The sequence below is a fragment of the Lutjanus erythropterus genome, chromosome 15 (assembly GCF_056507025.1).
Source record: "Lutjanus erythropterus isolate fLutEry1 chromosome 15, fLutEry1.hap2, whole genome shotgun sequence".
NCBI lineage: Eukaryota > Metazoa > Chordata > Actinopteri > Lutjaniformes > Lutjanidae > Lutjanus > Lutjanus erythropterus.
The window spans coordinates 30,401,297-30,421,287 of NC_139331.1; the positions used below are offsets into that span (position 1 = coordinate 30,401,297).

Below are 19,991 nucleotides of genomic sequence, written 5' to 3' on the forward strand. Positions count from 1 at the left end.
TTTCATGGATGCTTCTCGCTGTCACACATAAAACCAAGCCTGTAGCTGCCAGTAATCCCTAGGATGCTGATTGGCTGGACCACTTAAAGCCTGGCAAGATGAATTCTAGCATGACCTTGCAAATCCAGCTGCCTCGCATGGTAAAGGATAGTGCACCCCACCTTTAAAGCTCCTCCTACGTCCTTTGCCAAATTCATAAATCTGTCACCAGGGCATTCAAAACTTCTGGAGGAAGCACATGTGATATCCTTCCTGTTTAGTTGTTGTTGTGGTCACTACCATAGTGCGTGCATACTGTAAACTTCCCTGTAAACTGTGCAATTCATGCACTACTGATTTCATACAAAGGGTTCAGATATACTGATAAATCTCAGCCTCTGTTTTAGCATGCTAGCATGTTGGTAGCGAGTTTTGGATGCAGGCAGTGGCTTAGTGTTAGCTAATGTGCTAATCCTAGTAAAAATGCTAAGTTAATATGAACCTGGCTGGAGATGTTCTAAGGTTATCTGCAGCTGCTGCAGGATACTTGGCTCGGACATGCCTTGAAGGCAACCCTAGATTCACGAAACTCTCGTACATGCACACGTGATTCAGCACAATGGCGCCCGATGTCACTTTTATAGACTTAACTGACTTTCAATTTTTTTCCCCAATTATTTTCAGTTTTCATTCACAGTTTGGTGAGGTTTAGGCAGAAAAAAATGCTTGAGTACATTTAGCAAAAGATCATGGTTTATGATTAGACCCCTTCACAATCCAGTTATTAGTTGATTGTCAAAATACAGCAGCTAGCGGTTAATTTTATAGCTGACAACTAATCAACTGAAAGTTGCAGCTCTATTATACATACAAATTTATACAGTTTAAGTAATTACTTGCATATTCATATACACGTTTTCAGGGCCTTTAAAGCATGTCAAATTACAAAGAAATGAAATGACATTTTTGAACTCGATTGAAAAAGCATTTGTGTCCCTTTAGTTTTGAGATAAAATGGGATACAGTAACTCTTTAATTAAAAATAAATGAATGGATCCAGTTGTGATCAAAGCTGATTTTACATGGTCAGTTGATTTGAGACTGTATCAGTGTTGCATATTTGTATAACTTATGTCCTTTTCATCACAGTTGGAGGCTATTTCGCTTCAGCAAACAGTGGTGTTATATTGTGGCGGTGCATTGAATTTCAGACAACTTTTTGCACTGTGACATCTCAGTTTAATTGCTGTTAATAACTGAGACCTTGGCAGGTACACCTCTTAGCCTCCTATTCATTCCATTTCCCTTGAATTGTGTTGCTTCCTGTCCTCTTTCACTGTCCTTGGTGGCTTTGTTTGTAGTAAAGAGCATACACTTGTTAAAATTGATTTTTCCATCACCCTTTTACCATCTGCCGTTGCCGTGAACTCTGAAGGTTTTAGCTGTTTTCACTGGAACATCATAATCTTTGTCTTTTGCTGTAAAACAACTTCCCTTTGTGTTGTTATGGTGCAAGCAGTGCAGCAGATTTCACTGCTCAGTTCAACCTTGAAACGCTCTGATGCAGGCTAATAATCTGCTCAAAATGGTCTCATGTGTTAACAGCAATAAAGCGAGAAATATCTGGTTGGGAATATATGGTTGTTACAATGCAATAGTACCTTTTTTAAGAACTTCAGTACTGACTGTTCTTCTGATCGATCAGCACTGATGGATATGAAATGAGATGGAGTGGATATCATCTTTGCTATGTAGTAAAATAAAGCGACAGGCCTATCAGAGTGCCCCTGTGTGTGGTGTGTTACAGGAGATCAGGGCCTACCTTGATGAGCGGGTTGATAACTCCTACGTTAGGACTGGCATTGAACACTTTATTGAAGTTGGTCTCCCTGTTGACAAGTTCCAGCTGGTAGAACTTCTTATCGTCCTGGAGGAGAGAACCATGTTAGTTGACAGCCAGAAAGGCTGTGGAAGACTCAAGGGACTGTGAAAAGACTGAAAATCACACATTTAATGAGTTCTGTCTGCAGACTTCTTTTTTTTCTTTTTTTTTTTTTGGAGCCACACACACTTGACGCTGCAGTTTCACGAAAAGTGCTTCGAACCATTTTAAATGTCCTCCAGCTGGATTTGGGACCTGTGAGTTCAAATGACTGCAGACAGTGGATCTCAGACACGAGTCCACGACTCAGGAACCTCAGTGGCAACAGCACTACACCGTGACAAATTGTAAGCTGATTTATGAAGTCACCTTCATGTGATTAGTGCGGTGGAACCGCAATTGTCTTGTGTTATTGTCAACTGTGTCCCAGACAAACCCAACAATAATTACAGTGTTAATGAGGTGAAGTACTTTGGATCTGAAACAGTCTGAGAGAGTAAGGTCAGACATGTCGATGTGAACTGTGCAACAGTCTTAAAATAAAACTTCAAATAGGATAGAATTACAAAGTTAAACTTCTGTTGTCCTTTACCATTTTACTAAACTGCAAGAGTGCATAAGGGAGCCCTGAAAGCCTACAAGAAAATAAATTCAGCCTATTTCTAAGTTAATAAGTTAAAAGTCAAGTAAACAAACAACTAGCTTGTTTGAAATAATTGCACTGTGAACATCCTTTGTCTCTGTCTCTTTTGCTGTTTTAAAACTGCTTGGCAATTAAAAGTTTTGTCCCGTCTTTTGCCAACTTTCAGACTGATGGTTTAAGTAACACCCTTATCAAATGTGCTGTATCTTTGAGTCTCTCTTAATCTCATTATCATGTTTTCTTCAGTATCTTTCTCCTATTATATGGATGCAATGCAAGACTTCATACCTAAAAATATCAAGGATGGTCATTAAACATCCTGGTTGACAAACTGAAGAAATGGATTACTGTATGACTGAATGATATTGCCAGAAAAAGTAGAACAAGTTTGTCTTTGAGTTTGAGTATTTTGGGAAACACGCTTATTCTCTTCTTAGCATACAGCCTGGAAGCAGGAGGAAAAAGCCAGCAGTCCTCTATCCAAAGTTAAAAAACACACCTGAGAACACTGCTAGAGAGCTCACACAGTAACATCCTGTATATAAACTGTTTAATCCATATCCAGGTGGCAGGGTGCAGTGACTTACTGGTCTGGCAACCTTATGGTGATAACAAGACTCCAGGTACTGCACCTTTAGCGAGCTTTCACGCCTGGAGGCCTGAACCTCATCAAGATCTGCCCCCTGTACTTGTAATTAATTGGTTTGTAGACAGGTGTGCGTCTGATGTCGGAGTGTTAATTCAGTTCCTTTCTCCTTCATCTTCTGGTAAAAAAAATGAAAAGTGTTTGAATTTTCACGAGGGTGTTTTCTTTACAAGTGACTCTTTATAAAGTCGTCAGACCAAACGTCGATTAAACATTTGCTCTCCCCCTCTGCCCACGTGCGACCATGGATCGTTTTGTTCCGCTGCATCGGGTTTATTTTTACGGTTCTGACGACGGCCTGCCAGAGCTTCCTGTAACTGGTCCAAAAGTCAGAACTGTCCAAAAAATATTTTCACACTAAAAATGAACCAAACCATGATACTATTACATCCTGACCGAGACCTCCTCTTTCAGCTGGATCAAGGTTTTGGAGTGAGCGGTGCGGAGGCGAGCGGGGACCATGGGCGAGGGAGGGCTGGGTGGAGCACGGAGCAGCTTCTTTTTTTTTTTAAAGGATAGAGCATCGCTTTATCTCCTGCTCCATCCAATTTTGCTCGGGTATAACGTATGCCCAAGTGCCCACTGCACAGACATCCACACTGTTTTGAACAGTGTTGATGAACTGCCCAGAGCTGTCTCTCCCTCTTCATCTCCTCGCTGTGTGTCAGTGTTCAGTTTGCTGTCTGCTGTGGTCCAAATCATCCTGACTGATGTAAACTGAGTGAAACTGATGTAAATGATCCTGCTGCCTTACTACAAAAACACGAATACCGCGCACCATTTAGACATTATACAGACTGAGCTGAAAAAATGTGAGGATTTTCCCTTCAGTGGACAATAAAGAAATAAACAATAATAATGAAGAAATAAATACATACATATGAACAGTGACTTTTCTTACAATGCTGCTGTTTCTGTGGTGTTGGTATTTTAAATCAGAAGCCTGCAGTGCGACATAGAAGCTTCAACTGACGCATGCATATTGAAGTTTTTGGTGCGTTTTGGCCTACAGGCTACGGTTTAAACTAAAGCTGAATTACAGTGCATATTTTTCTTTTTTGGAATGAGTGATTTGAGCAGACTGGGATGAAATCTGAGTTGAGCGAGGAGTGATAAGGAGCGGAGCGGCCTGGTGCGGCAGGGGGGTTCGCTCACAAGCTCTGGTCCGGATCATGGTCCCCGGGGGGAGACTTCACGCCTGCAATTCTGGTTAAAATCAAACCGGAAAGTCCGAAAGTCTGGAGCAGACGAGGCAGGTGTGAAAAGACTCCGACATGTACAGTCAGTCATACTTTTGAAAACTGGTAAAAACCAGGCCAGTAGTTCCCCCCTGCTTCCAGTCTTTATGCTAAATGAAGCTAACTGCTCCAAACTCACTGCACAGACACAAGAGTGGTATCAATCTCTACATCTAACTCTTGGCAAGAAAGCGAATAAGCATTTTTCCCAAAATGCTGAACTATTCCCCTAAAATTATTGGCAAGGGTGGTGGGTCAAAAGACAAATTAAAGCCCTCAATCGTGCTTTTTATGATTTGGGACAGATTCTGAATTTACCATCTATGTTGTTTGTGGACCTGAAAAAAAAAAAATCCATTCTCCAATTTAGTTATTCCCTTTATTTTTCCCTCAATAAGAAGCACCTATCATTTTAATGACCAGGGGGAAAACATGGTTTGTTTTGGGAATACTTTGTGAGAAAGATTTGGTTTTGTTGGATACAAATGTCACAATAGGTTGTACATGATAAAACTGTCACAAAATAAGAAAAAACAGTAGAAAGTAGATCCTTCTTTTCACACTTCCTTCTAGTCCACATATTACCTCATCAGCATTTACCTACCACCAGTTTCTTGACTAGAGATTCTCTCTCAGACACCATCTCCTTCAGCTCAGCGATGATCTGCAGATCCTCCGGACGACTCTCTCTGTTCCTGAACTTCTCCTCTGTTCCTTCAAGCCTGAAAGATGAGAGACAAAAAAAAATACATCATAAATATTCTAAATGAGAGATCCATTGATCCATTCAGACTTGGACGTGTTGCGCAAATTCAATAGTTAAGACAACACTCAAAACTTCTTCCTGAGGGGAAAAAAAAACTGCCTTCTAATGCTCAATTTGAAATGTGATCCAACCAGGTAGCATCGACAGTCTCAACAGTGTAAAATATGCAACATCAAACATCAATTACACATCAAGAAAGAGCAAGAGCAAAAGTCAGGTGGACTTGTTAGAACTTGCACTTTAAAGAGTATGTGTGTACTAGATTGAACATTTATTAGTTAAGAGAATTAAATGCATATATTACAGGGTATAATAACATGAGTGATTCATAGGCTTTCCTTTTTCATTAGCTTTTGATCAATAAAACAATAATTGTCCCCGGTCGCTTCCCTTCCCTGCCCTCCTCCCTCCTCATCACAAAAAACAATAAAAAACCATTAAGGAGTTGGACGCTCAAATCAAAAACAGAGCTGTGCAGTTCCTCCGGAGGTTGTTTTTGTTCTGTGAGTTATGAGAACTTTCAAAAACGTTATAATGGATTTTTGTTTTTTTTTCCAACCGGCCCTCAGAGAAATCATCGTTTGTGTAAAAACCTCTGATTCATTTAAAATTCTGTGACATTTTCCCTAATGCAACACATGCTAAAGATCGCTGAGCAGAATGGGCATTAGCCGGATGAAATATTCTTCAAGCGGAAAACAACCAATCATAAGTGACACCGTTGCCTGGAAAATGACTCATGTTGTGAAATTGTAATAAAATGAAACAAAAAGCTTTTGAAAGCCTCCATTTGGCAACAATAGCACAAGGTTTAGAGAACTAATGCACTTTGGAAAGTTTTTCCTGTTTCAGAAATTTGTCTTTTAAATGTTAGCAATACAAAAGAGGAGCAGTAAGTCATCAGTGGCCCACTATTAAATGCCATCATTGTGTCAACCTCATAATTTGATACAGAAATGAACCGTAATCATCTATCAGGGTTTTCACTGAGCACTTTTCCTGAGAGGTTCAGTCATTACTCATAATAGTGCACTTTTTAGTTCCAGTAATAAATGAAAATTATAATTTTGGAGACCGCTATTGTTGTATTCACCTCTCTGTTTTAAGAATTAGACTGATTAAGGCTCAACTAGGCCCGTCTTGTTTTTACACTTGGATGCGTCTTAAATGTATGAATCAATACTTCAAAAAAATATTTGATTCAAGCTTGGGGATAGATCAACACCAGCTGTCATGACCTGACTTTAAACTTTGCAGCTGTTCGTTTTGTCACGTTTTACGTTGTTTTTGTAGAGTTTGTCTGGGAAAGTAGTAAAAATGAAACACCCAAAAATCCAGTCAAAGTAAGTACGGTAGGGCTTATGAGGGCGAAGGGGCAGTCCAAACAGAAAGCAGACAAAATCCAAAAAGGCAGAAGTCCACAAAAACAACACAGTCAAGGCCCGAGATGCTTGAAAAGACTAAATACAGAGGGAGGCTAATCAGAGGGGAAACAGAGAGAGCGGAAGTGAAGCAACAGAAACAAGAGGGAAGACACGGACTGAAAACACAAAAAAATGGACACTACTAACAAAAAACCTAAACCATGGCCATAGTGTTTATTCTGTAGGTCAACCTGTTTAACTTGTGGCTAATGTGGCTCCTACCACAGACTGGGGCAACTTTGGACTAATGTTGTAATATTGAGGGACAGTTGAGAGAAACTGTGTGAACATTAAAGCCAACTATATAAGGAGAGTAGTAGGGTGGATGCTGGTAACTATTTTTTCATGTTGCTTCTTGAGGAAACACAAGTTGTGCTAACTCGTTGTACGGACCGCTCAGTGATCCTCAACGCTGGTGTTTGTGTGTGTTTTTGTGTCGCTGCTGTTATCCACAAATTTACTTGATAGACATCTCCCCCTGGTGGCAATGGTACAGCTACGTTTGAAAAATGGTCAATGGTCAAACTGCAGGAATTCATTTGCAATGTTGTTTGCAACTATGACTAGCATCCAGCAGCTAGCTGGGCAGTGAGGTGAGAGCCAACCTAAATAACTGCAGGGTCTCTAAAACAGCTCTAAACCCGACACCCTCTGAGATCCAAAATACAAGTTTAAACACAAAATATAGCCGCAAGCGGCAATTTGCGGGTTCTAACCTGTTCCGCCCCAAAACCAGCCACCGTGACCCCCACCACCCAGCGTGACCCTCATCTGCCGTAGCGCAAGACGTTCCCCACCCTGTCCCCGAAAGCTCCAAGCGACACATACTCTTTCCAAGTCACACATTTCTTGAAATGGGGTTTTCAGCCAGCCTGCACGCTAATGACATTTGTGGTATACTTTCACACAGAGACTCCATTTGAACATCAAAACATACATTGAAATTGTACCTATCGATGTGTATTTCAAAGTTTCAATAGGTATTTTAATGTTTAAGCAATCACAGTTCCACGATCATGATCATTTTGGGAGAAATGTGGAGATAATAATGGTTGTGTATGGGAGAGGCTGTAAAATATTCTGTAATGCTAAAGACACAGATGTGAGTGTACTATTATGATTTGACCTAAATGAAGGTAAGTGAAAGTTCAGACAGGAAGACCATCTCTTTATCTCAAAGCCACTTCTCTGTTTTCCAAATTTGACCGTGCTGTGACACACAGACGATTGGCCGAACGGCTGGAGTCGATTTAGCCAATCGCCGGTCGGCAATGGCACAGTCAAATTTAAATACAGCAAGAAAAGGCAGAAACTGAGCCAAAAGTTCCTCTCAAACTCCAACTGTTTAAACTGTGCTGTGACACACAGACGATTGGCCAAATGGCTGGAGTTGATTCAGCCAATCGCCGGTTGGCAATGACACAGTCAAATTTAAATACACCGAGAAAAGGCCTCCAACTGTTTAAACTGTGCTGTGACACACAGAGGATTGGCCGAACGGCTGGAGTTGATTCAGCCAATCGCCTGTGTGTCACAGCACAGTCATAAATACACCGAGAAAAGGCAGAAACTGAGCCAAAAGTTCCTCTCAAACTCCAACTGTTTAATGAAAAACCGTAAGTGCTACAGCTACAAAAAGCACACCGTCGGCGAGAGGACGGGATGCGGATCGCAAAGGTGTAAATTTCATTTCTGTGGTGTGAAAAATGAGGCCAGAGCCGCGATGGACATGACTGGAACGGTCTGCTTTCTTCCTGAAATTTGGGCTCTCGCTTAACATGGGAGCGAATGGGGCAGGTGGTCGGACTTGTTGTCGTTTCAGACCACCTGCAGCCAAAACCCTCAATCCGTTTTCTTCGGGGGTCGCACCTCTGCGACCGGAACGGCTTTTCCTACAATTTGGTGTACAATTTGTGTATGTAGAGTGAACGATGCGGCCGCACCGGCGAGTTTAAGAGAAAATTTCTTGATGATTTCAGAGGTGCTGTGCACTCTAGCGATGACATCACCCACTCTAAGTTGCAACATTCCACGCAATACACACCCATTATAAATTCTGAGAAGGGCTGAAAATTTCATGATTTTTAAACAGCTGGTGTAGAAAAACTAAAAGAGATATGGAAAATACGAATCGGTCACTGAAAGTCGACGGCAATGTCAACGTTTCAGGGTTGGAACGGAGTTTCTACGTGAATGTATGAGTTGGTGAAGCGTGGGTGAAGATGAGTGAGTTTGAAGGATTTTCTCATCCACTTCCATTATAACCAAGTTTCAGAAAACACTGAATATTTTGGAAAGTTTGAATGGTATTAAAAGGTTGAATCATATGTAAAAAGTCAAGGAATGGCTGAACACTTTCCAGAGTTTCTAGCTGAAAGTATGAATCGGTAGTTACCGTTTGAAAAAGGTGATTTTTGAAGATTCCCTCATTCATTTTCAATGGGAAAATGGTTTGGGAAAAAACGGGAATATCTGGGAATGGCGGTGGCGCCCCCTATGTGCCAATCTCAAAATCTTTTTCATGGGTGTGCTTCCAAATCTCATTGTGGACCTACCCACCAAGATTGGTGATGATAGGTCAAAGGGTGTGGGAGTTATCGCCAATCGATTCTAAGCTCCACCCACAGCGAAGATTCATCGGTCCGTGGCGGCCGTGTTTTTTGACCAATCTGGCTCATTTGTAATAGAAATGTGTCTCGTCATCCCCCAAAGCCGTGTACCAAATTTGGTGTCGATGGAGTCAAAACTGTAAAAGTTTATTCATTTTACTGTTTTTAACATTATTGAAATTAGCAAAAATTCTGTAAGGGCGGCGTTCATGGTGCAAGAGGCTTTTTTGTAGAGGAACATCAGGAGGATGTGTGTGTAAAATTTCAAGTCAATAGCACTTGTGGTGCGGCGGGCACAGCCTTTCAAACTTAAACTCTATGTTATAGCGCCCCCATGAGGCCGATTGGGACCAATTTTTTTGAGCAATATTTGGATGTCATTTATAGTCCATGTACCAAGTTTCATGTCCCTAGGTCCTTCCGGACGGTTAATGACGAATAGGCCACGCCCACTTGCACCTATCAACATGGCACTCCAGATATTGGTTAATACCCACCCCTAGAGCATGCATACCAAATTTGGTGAAATTCCATCCAATGGTCTTTGAGATACAGATGTGTGGCATTTATAGCGCCCCCTATAGGCTGAGCTCAAAATGCTTTGGTAGGCAGCTGCCAAGTCTCATTGTGGACCTATCCACCAAGTTTGGTGATGATAGGTCAAAGGGTGTGGGAGTTATGGCCAATCAATTCTAAGCTCCGCCCACAGCGAAGATTCATTGGTCCGTGGCGGCCGTGTTTTTTGATCAATCTGGCTCATTTATAATAGAAATGTGTCTCGTCATCCCCCAAAGCCATGTACCAAATTTGGTGTTGATGGAGTCAAAATTGTAAAAGTTTATTTCACTTTACTGTTTTTCAAATTATGCAAATTAGCAAAAAATCTAGTATGACGGACCTTCATGGTCCTAGAGGCTTTTTTGTAGAGGACATTGAGCTGGACCTGTGTGTCAAATTTCAAGTCAATCAGACTTATGGTGTGAGGGGTGTGGCCTCCCCAAAAAGTCATTTTTAAGCCTTAATTACAGCGCCACCATGTGGCCGACTGGGCTCATGTTTTAATAAAAGTTGATGCACATCATTTCCAATCAATGGGCCAAGTTTCAGGTTTCTGGCTCATTCCAGCTCACGGGAATTTGAGCTCAAGCGGCAGACAACAAAAAATAATAATAAACCGGTACAATCTTAGAAGGGTTCTACCCCTTCGGGGTTAGAACCCTAATTATATCTGAAGCTCAGTGAGTTTCAGTAAAATGCAAATTACCAGAAAATTCAATGTGAAACAATCATCGAAGTTCAGTCACAAATGTAATTTTTTGGCCTTCTCAGAAAATGTCAGTGCTTCTTTTTGATCAAACAAGGTTTCTCTGCATGTTTAGCTGCGTGCCTATTTCTGGTTTTAACAGTACCCTCTGTGACAGTGAGCTAAACAGCCTTTCACTTCCCACACTGCCACAGCATGAGCCACTGAGGGGTGTTTTGTGACATTCACGCCACAGTGTGAAATCACACTTTCTTAAAGGCCGAGTACCAGAGCAGCTTGTCTTCCCGATAAACTGCGGTCTCTCCAAGGGACGTCCGCCGCTGTACAGGAGCAGCCACTGGTGCACTGCTCAGTGATACTGATACATACTGAATCTGCAGTTTCATCAGATATACTGTCTGCTGCTCTGCTGGTCCTTCTGTGAACCTCTGATAGCCGATTCATCGTGTTCTGCTCCTGTTTGTCCAACATTTTCTGCAGCTCAAGCATCAGAATCTCTTTTGATGCTCTGGCAGCATCTGCGTTTGGCAGGAACTGATTGTTTTACAACAAAGAGGAGGGAAACATGTTGGCTTCAATTATGGTTGGTAAGCTTTATCTACAATAATTTGCATTATTTGACTACTTAAAAGAGTTAGTAAGTGTTTTTTTGGCCAGTTAATGGCATCAGAAAAAATACTTGTCCATTTAGACATCCTAGAGGTTTGATATTCCAGTGAATCATAATGGATTTTTAAAGCTGCATTAATCAGTTTTTTGGCCTCCAAAATGAGCAATGCAGAACTCCACAACAAACTAAAAATCGCACTTGACATGTCGTGGCCTTGTACCGCTGCCTATTTCCACATCAAGCAGACACTGCAGCAAAATTAGCATTCATGTTTACCAACTTTGTTGTTTGGTGCTGGGAAGGTAATGTGCACAAATTTATCAGGCTTTTCCCCACAAAAGTAGCTAGAACAGAAACAAGGTTGATGAAAGCGCTAACGCTAACGCTGAACCAAAACAGAAAAGCTGAAAGATGCTAAAACGTGCTGCAGGGTTGGGTGATGTTTAACCCTTTGCTAAGCCTCCCATCTGAACATTTGGACTTATTACTAGCAACCGTAATTAGGGCACAGCAGGCCTGTCAAGCTTTGCGTGTCTCTGCATGCTGAAGCAGTGTGCAGGGGACTCCAAGACGATTTCTACTCAATGTCTCATGAGTTTGGACAGTGGCGTCTTTTTTTCTAGTCTTTCAAAACTTAAAACACAAGAGCAAACCTGTGAGGAATGGATTAAACTTTGTCTTTATCCGCTCTGACGTTAGCTTGTCCATAACTAGCTTAACCTGCAGTGATGCTACCTCCAGCTAAACTTGTGTTACAGACACCGTGTTTGCCAAACTCATGGCTTAAAAAGTTTGAGACACACTAACATCTATTGTATACAGAATCTGTTAGCCCTAGGCTAAGAGACGCCACAATCCAGGTGGCTAACCCTGACTTTAGCCTAAGGCTTACTGGCCTTGCTCTGGAGCAGGGTTAGCCCTGAGTTTGTGGGGTTATCTGCTGAAAATTGAACAAACCCAGGGCTAGAAGCTCCCGGTGTGAATTGGGGAACATTCATCAGTTGCTGTACCAATGGACATTTAACCCAGAGCTAGAAGAAGTGCAGTGTGACTCATATAGCCCTAGGCTTAGCTTAACTCTGGGTAAACGTTGTGTGTGTGTGTGAAAGTTATCTCATCTCTTAGCTCTGGGAGAATATGCATTGGGAAAAGCTCTTCAGATGGAAACATTAAAAAGTCAGGAGTTTAAGCATTAGCTCACATTAGCTAGCTAAACTTTTGAAATCTGATAATGAGAGTCATCGTTTTAGCTGACAAAATTCGTGGCTGTCAGGCAGAAATGAGAAGCTGCTTTTTTTTTAAATGTCTCTGTGGAATCAAACACCTTGTGTTTCAAAAATTACCACTAGTTTCAATGTTAAATCTGATATAATTATCACTGTAAACTGGATATGAATGGAAACCTTAACAGAAGCAGCAACAGCAATCAAGGAGGGCGGCTTTGTCATCATGACCAAACCCTTTTACATTATAAGTAGCCATTTAATACATTGTTAATGTAACACAATTACAGCCACTCTTTGTGAGTATATGGTTGGGATAAAGTTGTAATGCAATAGAGGGCTTTTCTCACACAGACCAAAGAGCCCATTTATTCAATAAACTCCTCAAATGGAGACTAGACAAATAATATCTTCTCTAGTGGAGCTCACTTGTTCCCACTGAGGCTGTTGGGGACTTCATATCAGATCCAAGTATTCAGAGGCTTTTCTTCTGCTTGATTTATAACGGGCTGTTCCAATATCTTCATACTGGCTGGTTGAATTGTAGCTGAATTTCCTCCGGGGCCAGAGCACACGGAGGCCAAATGTTTAGTGTCCGACTATTTTACACTCGACTGCCACAGCATCAGCAACCCTTCAGTGAGCAGGAAGACCCTCTGTGACACCCAGCTGGAGCGTTGGTGACATAAGAAAGGCAAGGGAGTCCGATGTCACCCACGGCATTCATCGCATTGCTGGGTCTGTCTAAGATTTGAACAGAATATTTCAAGGGGACGGAAACAAGCACCTGCTATTGCTCGGCAAGCCATCGAACTGATTTTCCCGTGGGGGGAAACTCCACATCTGTCGACTGAATGGCCCAGCTGATAAGAGCTATCGGACAGACACTACTACTACAAACATCAGCGGTAAAGGTTCACAAGATGATTGTTCGGGAACTAGTTCATTTATGGTAAAGGTGGTGTCTTTTTTCAAGGTGTTGGCTGATAATAACTGATGGCCAAGAGGAAATGTTGGACAAGTGGCTTCTGTTTTTCAATTTTCAATGCCAAAAGTATGCCAAATGAGTAAATGTTTCTGAGTTGTAAAAATTACAATGAGTTGTCAAATTACAATGTTGTGCTCATTTTGCACTCCTGGGGAGGAGGAATCAGGGGGAAACGACTCGCTTCAACCACAGATTGTATATTAAATAACAATTCAACTTATTTAATGTACCGTTTATGGCTACAAATATCACAAATACTGGATAATAATGGACCTGTGCCTTGTTAAGCCATTTGTCTCTCATTGTGCATGATTACATTCATGTTACGATCCATTAATAAAATAGTGGCGAAAGGACAAAAAGAAGACAACAGAAAGTTGTAAAAAGTCACATTAATAGGCTCTGATTCTGTATGTCCCATATTAACAAAAACACGCTAACGTCAACAATAATTTACAACCCTATATAAAGACTGTAAAGGCAGTGCAGCATTATCTACACACGACAGAGACAGCTACATCTTTTACAGGGCTGAGTGATTTGTGTGGTGGTGCTGAGCTCCATCCATCTGAGATTCCCACAAACCCCAGCAACATTAAGCTTCATCACTTTCTTCCTCATGATGAATTTGGGCTGTTGGACTCTGCTGTCTGCTCCATATGAGAAGAAATGGGTGTTTGGGGTGTTTAAAGGTTGTTTCTTGGCATCCAGAGAGCCTTGTTTAATCTTGCAAACGTTTAATGGGTAATGTAGAGAGAAGGAAAAACACTGTTACTATGGTTACTTGCAGTTTAATATACTTTATACATTGATTGGAGAACTGTTGTGGAGTATTGACTGTAATTACGCTTCCAGATGGTGTAACTTGCAAGCTGGAATATTGCTCATCTGACGAAAAACTGCATCTCTAGTTGGCATGACGACCAAAACCCAAACAAACACAAACTGTACCCCACAGGCACGCTTTCTAACTCCCAGAGGACCAACCGATGACGTGCAGAGGCAGGACTGAATATTTAAATATTCATGAAACTTAAATGGTGGAGGCATTCTCGGTGGTTGTTCAGGAGGAGGGATCTGCAGCGAGGGACGAGGCTGTTGTCATCACGGAGATTAATTAGGTGGGAAAGGGACGGGGCTGGTGGTTAAGACAGATCTGTGTTTTAGTTAATTAGATGGGAGACGGTGGGTCATCTCTGGGGACAGCCCCAGAAATGCCTCTTCACTGGGTAAAGTTAAGAAACTGCCAGGAAATAGAAACTGCTGACCATTGAAGTGAATTTGTCCCAGAAAACTGTTCAAAATAACACAGAAAGGAAAGTAGACTGCTTGACTACATGTTTTGTCTGTGAAGGTAATTCAGTGTATAGGCTGTCTCACTCCACTTTATTTTTGTAAGTTTGCACTTATTCATAAACTTGTCAGAATCTGTTTTTTATCTGAATATTGTGCTCTTGATAGTATTACGTATACCAACAAAAAATTCTTAAAGGGTGCTGTCAAAATTCCTCCAGTAGATGCATTTATTTTGAGGTTTGGGTGAATGCTAGTCACACAACAAAACTGACTGTAATGTTGCGTTCACTTGCTCCTCTGATGGTCCCATTTCCCGGGATGGGAAGTCATTCTTCTGACTTTGGTGAGTTCATGAGCTTTTAAGTTGTAATGCTAAAACAACAAGGTCACTACAAAAGGCAGGGTAGAGTTGTTGTTGTACTTGCTGTAGCATCTAGTTCAGTGGTTCCCAACCTTTTTTCCTTGGAGCCCTCCCTGCTTCTATCTATGAAAAGCTGAGAGCCTTTGCCTTTGGTAAATGCCTCTTTTCTAGTGTAACATTTTCTTTTAACAGCCCAGCAGAGTGGACTTATTTGCACTCAAAATGATCAATATCACAGAGCTTGAGAGCTCACAGAGGTGCGGCCTGCTAAGTAGCCAACTATTTTTGATTGTAGACAAAGAAAACTTCAAATATTTTTAACTAGTTTTATATACAGACTTTTATATGAATGGTAATTTTAGGTAACGTGCAAATCAGAGCAGACAAAGTCTTAGGAGCCCATGGTCTAGTTCTGTGTTTCTAAAACCTTTTACACCGCATACTGCCTCAGAAAATATTGAGCTCTCCACGTACCCCTTACTGTATTGTGACGTTTGGTGCTTGCAGGGGCTGTGGGCATGTCACCAGGGCCTCTTAAGTAGCCACTGGCATTGGTGCTCCGTTCACCATTATCCACTTAATTTTCAATACGGCTTGCTCAAAATATTCTCCTGCTGATCTGAACTTCTCTTTGTAATAGTTCCCGCATGGAGCCACAATTACAATATTCATGGGTTTCCCCGTGCAGCCCTCAATTATATGATGGCTCCCTAAATTGGCACTCAGTCATCAAAACTTTACGAGCCACTGTGTTGTATGAAGAGTCTGTGGGACCACCAAAGGCAGTATGATTGATCCACTGGGGACCATGAATATCTGTACAAAATTTAATTGTAATTAATCCTGTAGTCGTTGAGATATTTCAGTCTGGATCACGGAGGTGGACCGACCAACTGACCGACTAATATTGCTGTGTCTAGAACCACACCGCTAGTTGGCGGCTAAAGCGTGGCTAAAGAATCTGGTGCAGACAGCTCCACTTTAACCCAGTATGGACATGGAGAAATCTTAAAAGTGCAATGAATGAAACCATAGCAGGCACTCAGACCAAATGTCAGCAAATTAATCTACAGTGATAATTATAATAAAAAGAGATGAAAAGATGGTTGAAAAGTTTGTTGTCAAAAATCTAAGTTAATAAGTAAAACTAGGCTACATTGTATAGCTTTATATTGTTTATTCAAGATGAGGCCTGCTGTATAAACATAGATTCTTGACCTCTCCTGTCACACGGTTTGATTTTCATTTTTTGTACTGTTTTCCTGCTGTTTGTAGACGAAAACAGAGAGAGCACAGAGTACAATTTAGTTAACTATACTGCATTTTAAAACAACAAAGAAAATACTGGAAGACTTTTTTAGGAAATGTCTCCTTTGCAAATTCTCTAGCAGCATCTGTCCTATTGTCCTTGTGTTGTACTTGAGACCTTCTTTAACTACATATTTGGATGAACATCCTGTGTAGTCCAGCAGGTGGTGCTTTACTCCCAGCTGAGTCAGACTGAAAGGAGGTCAGCTCTGAGGAGGATGCTAGCGTGCCGCACATCTCCTGACTGTGTGCTGCACAGAGTTTTATCTCACTCTGTTTTTATCTGTTGTCCTCTAAATCTGTGTAACTTCCTCTGGAGGTTCGGTTTAGCTCATTTCCCTCATGACTCGGCATCATCCACTGCCCACCGGCAAAAATTTACCTTTCAACTCCCTTCTTTCTTTCTTCTCTCTCAAACCATCCATCTTCCTCTCTGAATCACTGTCTCAGTCTTCACCTGCAATCATTCATGTCACATCCCATATACACTCCCCTCGCTCTCTGTAGGTGTAACCTCGACGTGCTGCAACCCCACAGCTTTCTCTCATATTTTTTCACTCTACAGCTACACTACAGCATTTTCTTCACCAGACCTTAACTGCATTCATTGTATGCGATCTGCATGTCATCAATAATATAAATCTCCCCTCTTCATCTTCAGTAATAAAAGAAATGTACTTCCACTAATTGGATTCAGACCCTTGCAAAGCTAAACGTCTTTGATCCTTATTTCATGCAACCCTATACATTAACTTTGATCTCTGCAAGTTCTCCGCAGCTGAAGAAGTTCTAACTGATATTTGATATGACTGATGTTATTCCATACTGTACATTTGGCACGACATGCCCCGAGTTTAATCATGTATAGTTCCTCTTATCTGGGTGTTTTTTACGGCTATGGGAGTCTAAAGCATCTAAGGAACTTGAGTTTTCCAGATCTTTTTAAACTATCATCATACATCTGGTGCTGTGATGTTACATTATCATCCTTCTAAACTATGTTTTAGAGTCAAACAAATTCAGGGTGTTTGCAAATATCAGAGAGTTGGATTTAATATTTTAAGACTGATATGTTGTAAGATTTCAGTTGGAACTAGCTTATGTGGTTGAGTTTGATTTATTTAGAGGTGAATTTAAGTGCCAGCAGTGTTGCAAGTTGTGTGGGCATGCACTGATTACATTACTGGCCCATTGCCCCACCATCTAAGGGTGTTATCAATACTTCATCGGACAACGGTCAGTACAATTATAACCTGAAAGTGTCTGCTCTGTACAGCAGAGTCTCAGGACGGAGCAGCTTCAGTCATATTTCAAACGTAACTTTGTAGGCTAATCATAGCTAATCACTGCCTGACACACTGGCTGTAAATAAAGATGGATGATACGTCTCCACTTCCTCCGGCTGTACAAAATGAAGCCAAAATATCTCGGATATGAGCGTTTCCATCTTGTGCTGGTGATGTCATTTAGAGCCAAAGTCTGTGAGGTACTGATCAGGACTCGAGTCACGGTACTGAGGTCCTGCCCACACAGCAGGCCGACTCAGTGGTGAGCAGAACTCAGATGTCAGTCATGACATGAAACCACCTGTTTAAAGCATCAAATAACTAATTAAAACCAAACTAGTCAGATAAGCACTTGAACAAACATTGATGTGATAAGAACTGCCTAAAATGACAGAAACCATGAGAAAAAATATTTGATGTGTTTTAGTTTGGCCCATGTCCCATTTGCTAACATGAAGGGGGTAGAATTTATGACCTGTACTGGAACCAGCCACCAGGCGGTGATAGAGATGTTTTGGCTTCACTTTTGGGGAGTTCCCTGTTTGTCATCCATCTTTATATATGTCAGTTTGCTGACATGAGGGTGCTTGGCAACAAGGAGAAGTTTGCAGAGACAGAAATCCACTGGAAGTTCAATTAATCCGAGCCCCAGTATCACCAAACAGCGATGGGGTGCAGGCAGACATAAAAGTGAGTATTCTGTCATTCAGTACATGCAGACACATGATACCATGAAGGTGTTAGCTGGTGCTAATTTGTGAAATCTAGCGCCCTGTGTGCTCAGTTCAGGCAATTATTACTTTTGTGGCTTTTAAGTGAATCTCTATGCTTTAGTTTCTGTGTCGCTGTTTGTACTTTCAGGTATCTGCATTATTTCATTTCATGTTTGCTTTCAGCTGTGTAGGAGTCACGTTAAGTTACTGCTAATGAAACCTTGAATGAAATCATTCCCTGTTTGTGCTGCTTCATAATAAAAGTGCTTAAATAACAAAACAACATTATTATGAAGAATTTAAGGAAACAGTGTATTTATCCCAGAGACGTATATGAATGGTTTATCACCGCTTTAAAGCGGCGCAGCTCAAGTTTGTTGAGCTTGTCTTCAATTTAAAGACACGTCTTCAAGTGGGCGGCCCTGCTGTAATGGAAATGCAAACCCCTGCCATACTGTGCTGACAGGGTGAGTCAAACTGAGTCAAGCCAGGCCAGCTCATGTGTATGGAAAAGGCATACCGGGGTGGACTGATTTAAGGTGGTGCAGGCCAGCTATTCTCATTTCACTGTCAAGCTGCTTAACAACCTTTCTGGTGGAAACTCTGCTCTGTTTTCCAATTATTAGTTGAGAGTCACTGACAATTGTGTATACATGAAGTCTAGAATAACAAATGATAATCCCTGTCTGTCACACACTGTAGTAACTTACTATTCATGCACTATATAAGGAGGCAATTAATATTTTAATTTAAATCCATTCCATTACTTATATGCTTAGGTTTTAAATGGACCTTACATATTATGACACAGTAGAGGCAATAAATAAAATCATGCCCACCAACCAGTTCAGCAGAGCAATGGACGTGGTTCATTACCAGGGCTGTTGTTACTACTGATAAAACAGAGCTGATGTCCGAGATTTTAGAGAGTTTAATTACAAGAAGAGGAGTTTATATTTTACCCAAATTACACATGGTGGGTTTTGACGCACTATTCTGATATTTTTTTTGACAAAAGAACAATATATTTGACTGCTTTTATGGAACAAAAATGTGAGTAAATTAAAATATAACAAAAGGAATATTAAGATTATTATCTCCTCTGTGTGGAAAACCGAATTGAATAGAAAAATTGAATAGTTTAATTAATGAATAGTTTTTCAATTATTTGTCAAAAATGTCTCATCATTTTCAAAATCCTGGCAACAGCAGTGACAATAACCACAGTTTAATTTGGTACATTTTTTTGGCAGTAAGAGATGTTTATATCTGATGCTTGATGATTTTTTTTTCTGCTTTGTGCTTGTCTGCTTGAAGGGCGATGACAGAGTAAATCTTCTCTGTCAGAAAAGCAGCGTTTCCTCTGTGCTTTATATACTTCAGTGAAGATAACAGTTGAGATCGCCAGAATGATGGCAGTGTTTGGACTCGGCAGATGAACGAATCACAACAGTGTTCAAATGAAGACATCAGGCTCCGCTCATGATGTATGAAAACCAAAATTTCCAGCCAACTGGACAGTTTTTGTGACGCGGTCATGTTGAATGACATCAGGGCCGAATAGAGTCATAGCCAATGCAAAGTGACAACCAGGGTATCACTCAGAAACTGAAAGTGTCGGAAATCAACATCCCTTTAAGTCTTCACTATATTTAGAATATTTTCACAGCTTTACTTTGTCCTCAGACAGCCTTTTCCAATGGGAAACTGCTGTTATGTAAGGCAAATTTCACTCTCTCCAAACCAACCAAACTC

At 41.1% G+C, this 19,991-nt stretch overlaps 1 protein-coding gene across 2 annotated transcripts in view; it reads right to left on the reverse strand.

Annotated features, from left to right (window-relative positions):
* fam184ab (family with sequence similarity 184 member Ab) overlaps positions 1 to 19,991 on the reverse strand; it is a 210,165-nt gene that overhangs the window by 13,882 nt on the left and 176,292 nt on the right. For both annotated transcript variants that reach the window (XM_084737868.1, XM_084737867.1), the window contains exons 19-20: positions 4,993 to 5,110; positions 1,802 to 1,906 (exon numbers count right to left, since the gene is read on the reverse strand). In XM_084737868.1, the coding sequence (XP_084593994.1) occupies positions 1,802 to 1,906; positions 4,993 to 5,110 (223 nt within the window). The remainder of the gene's footprint in view (positions 1 to 1,801; positions 1,907 to 4,992; positions 5,111 to 19,991) is intronic.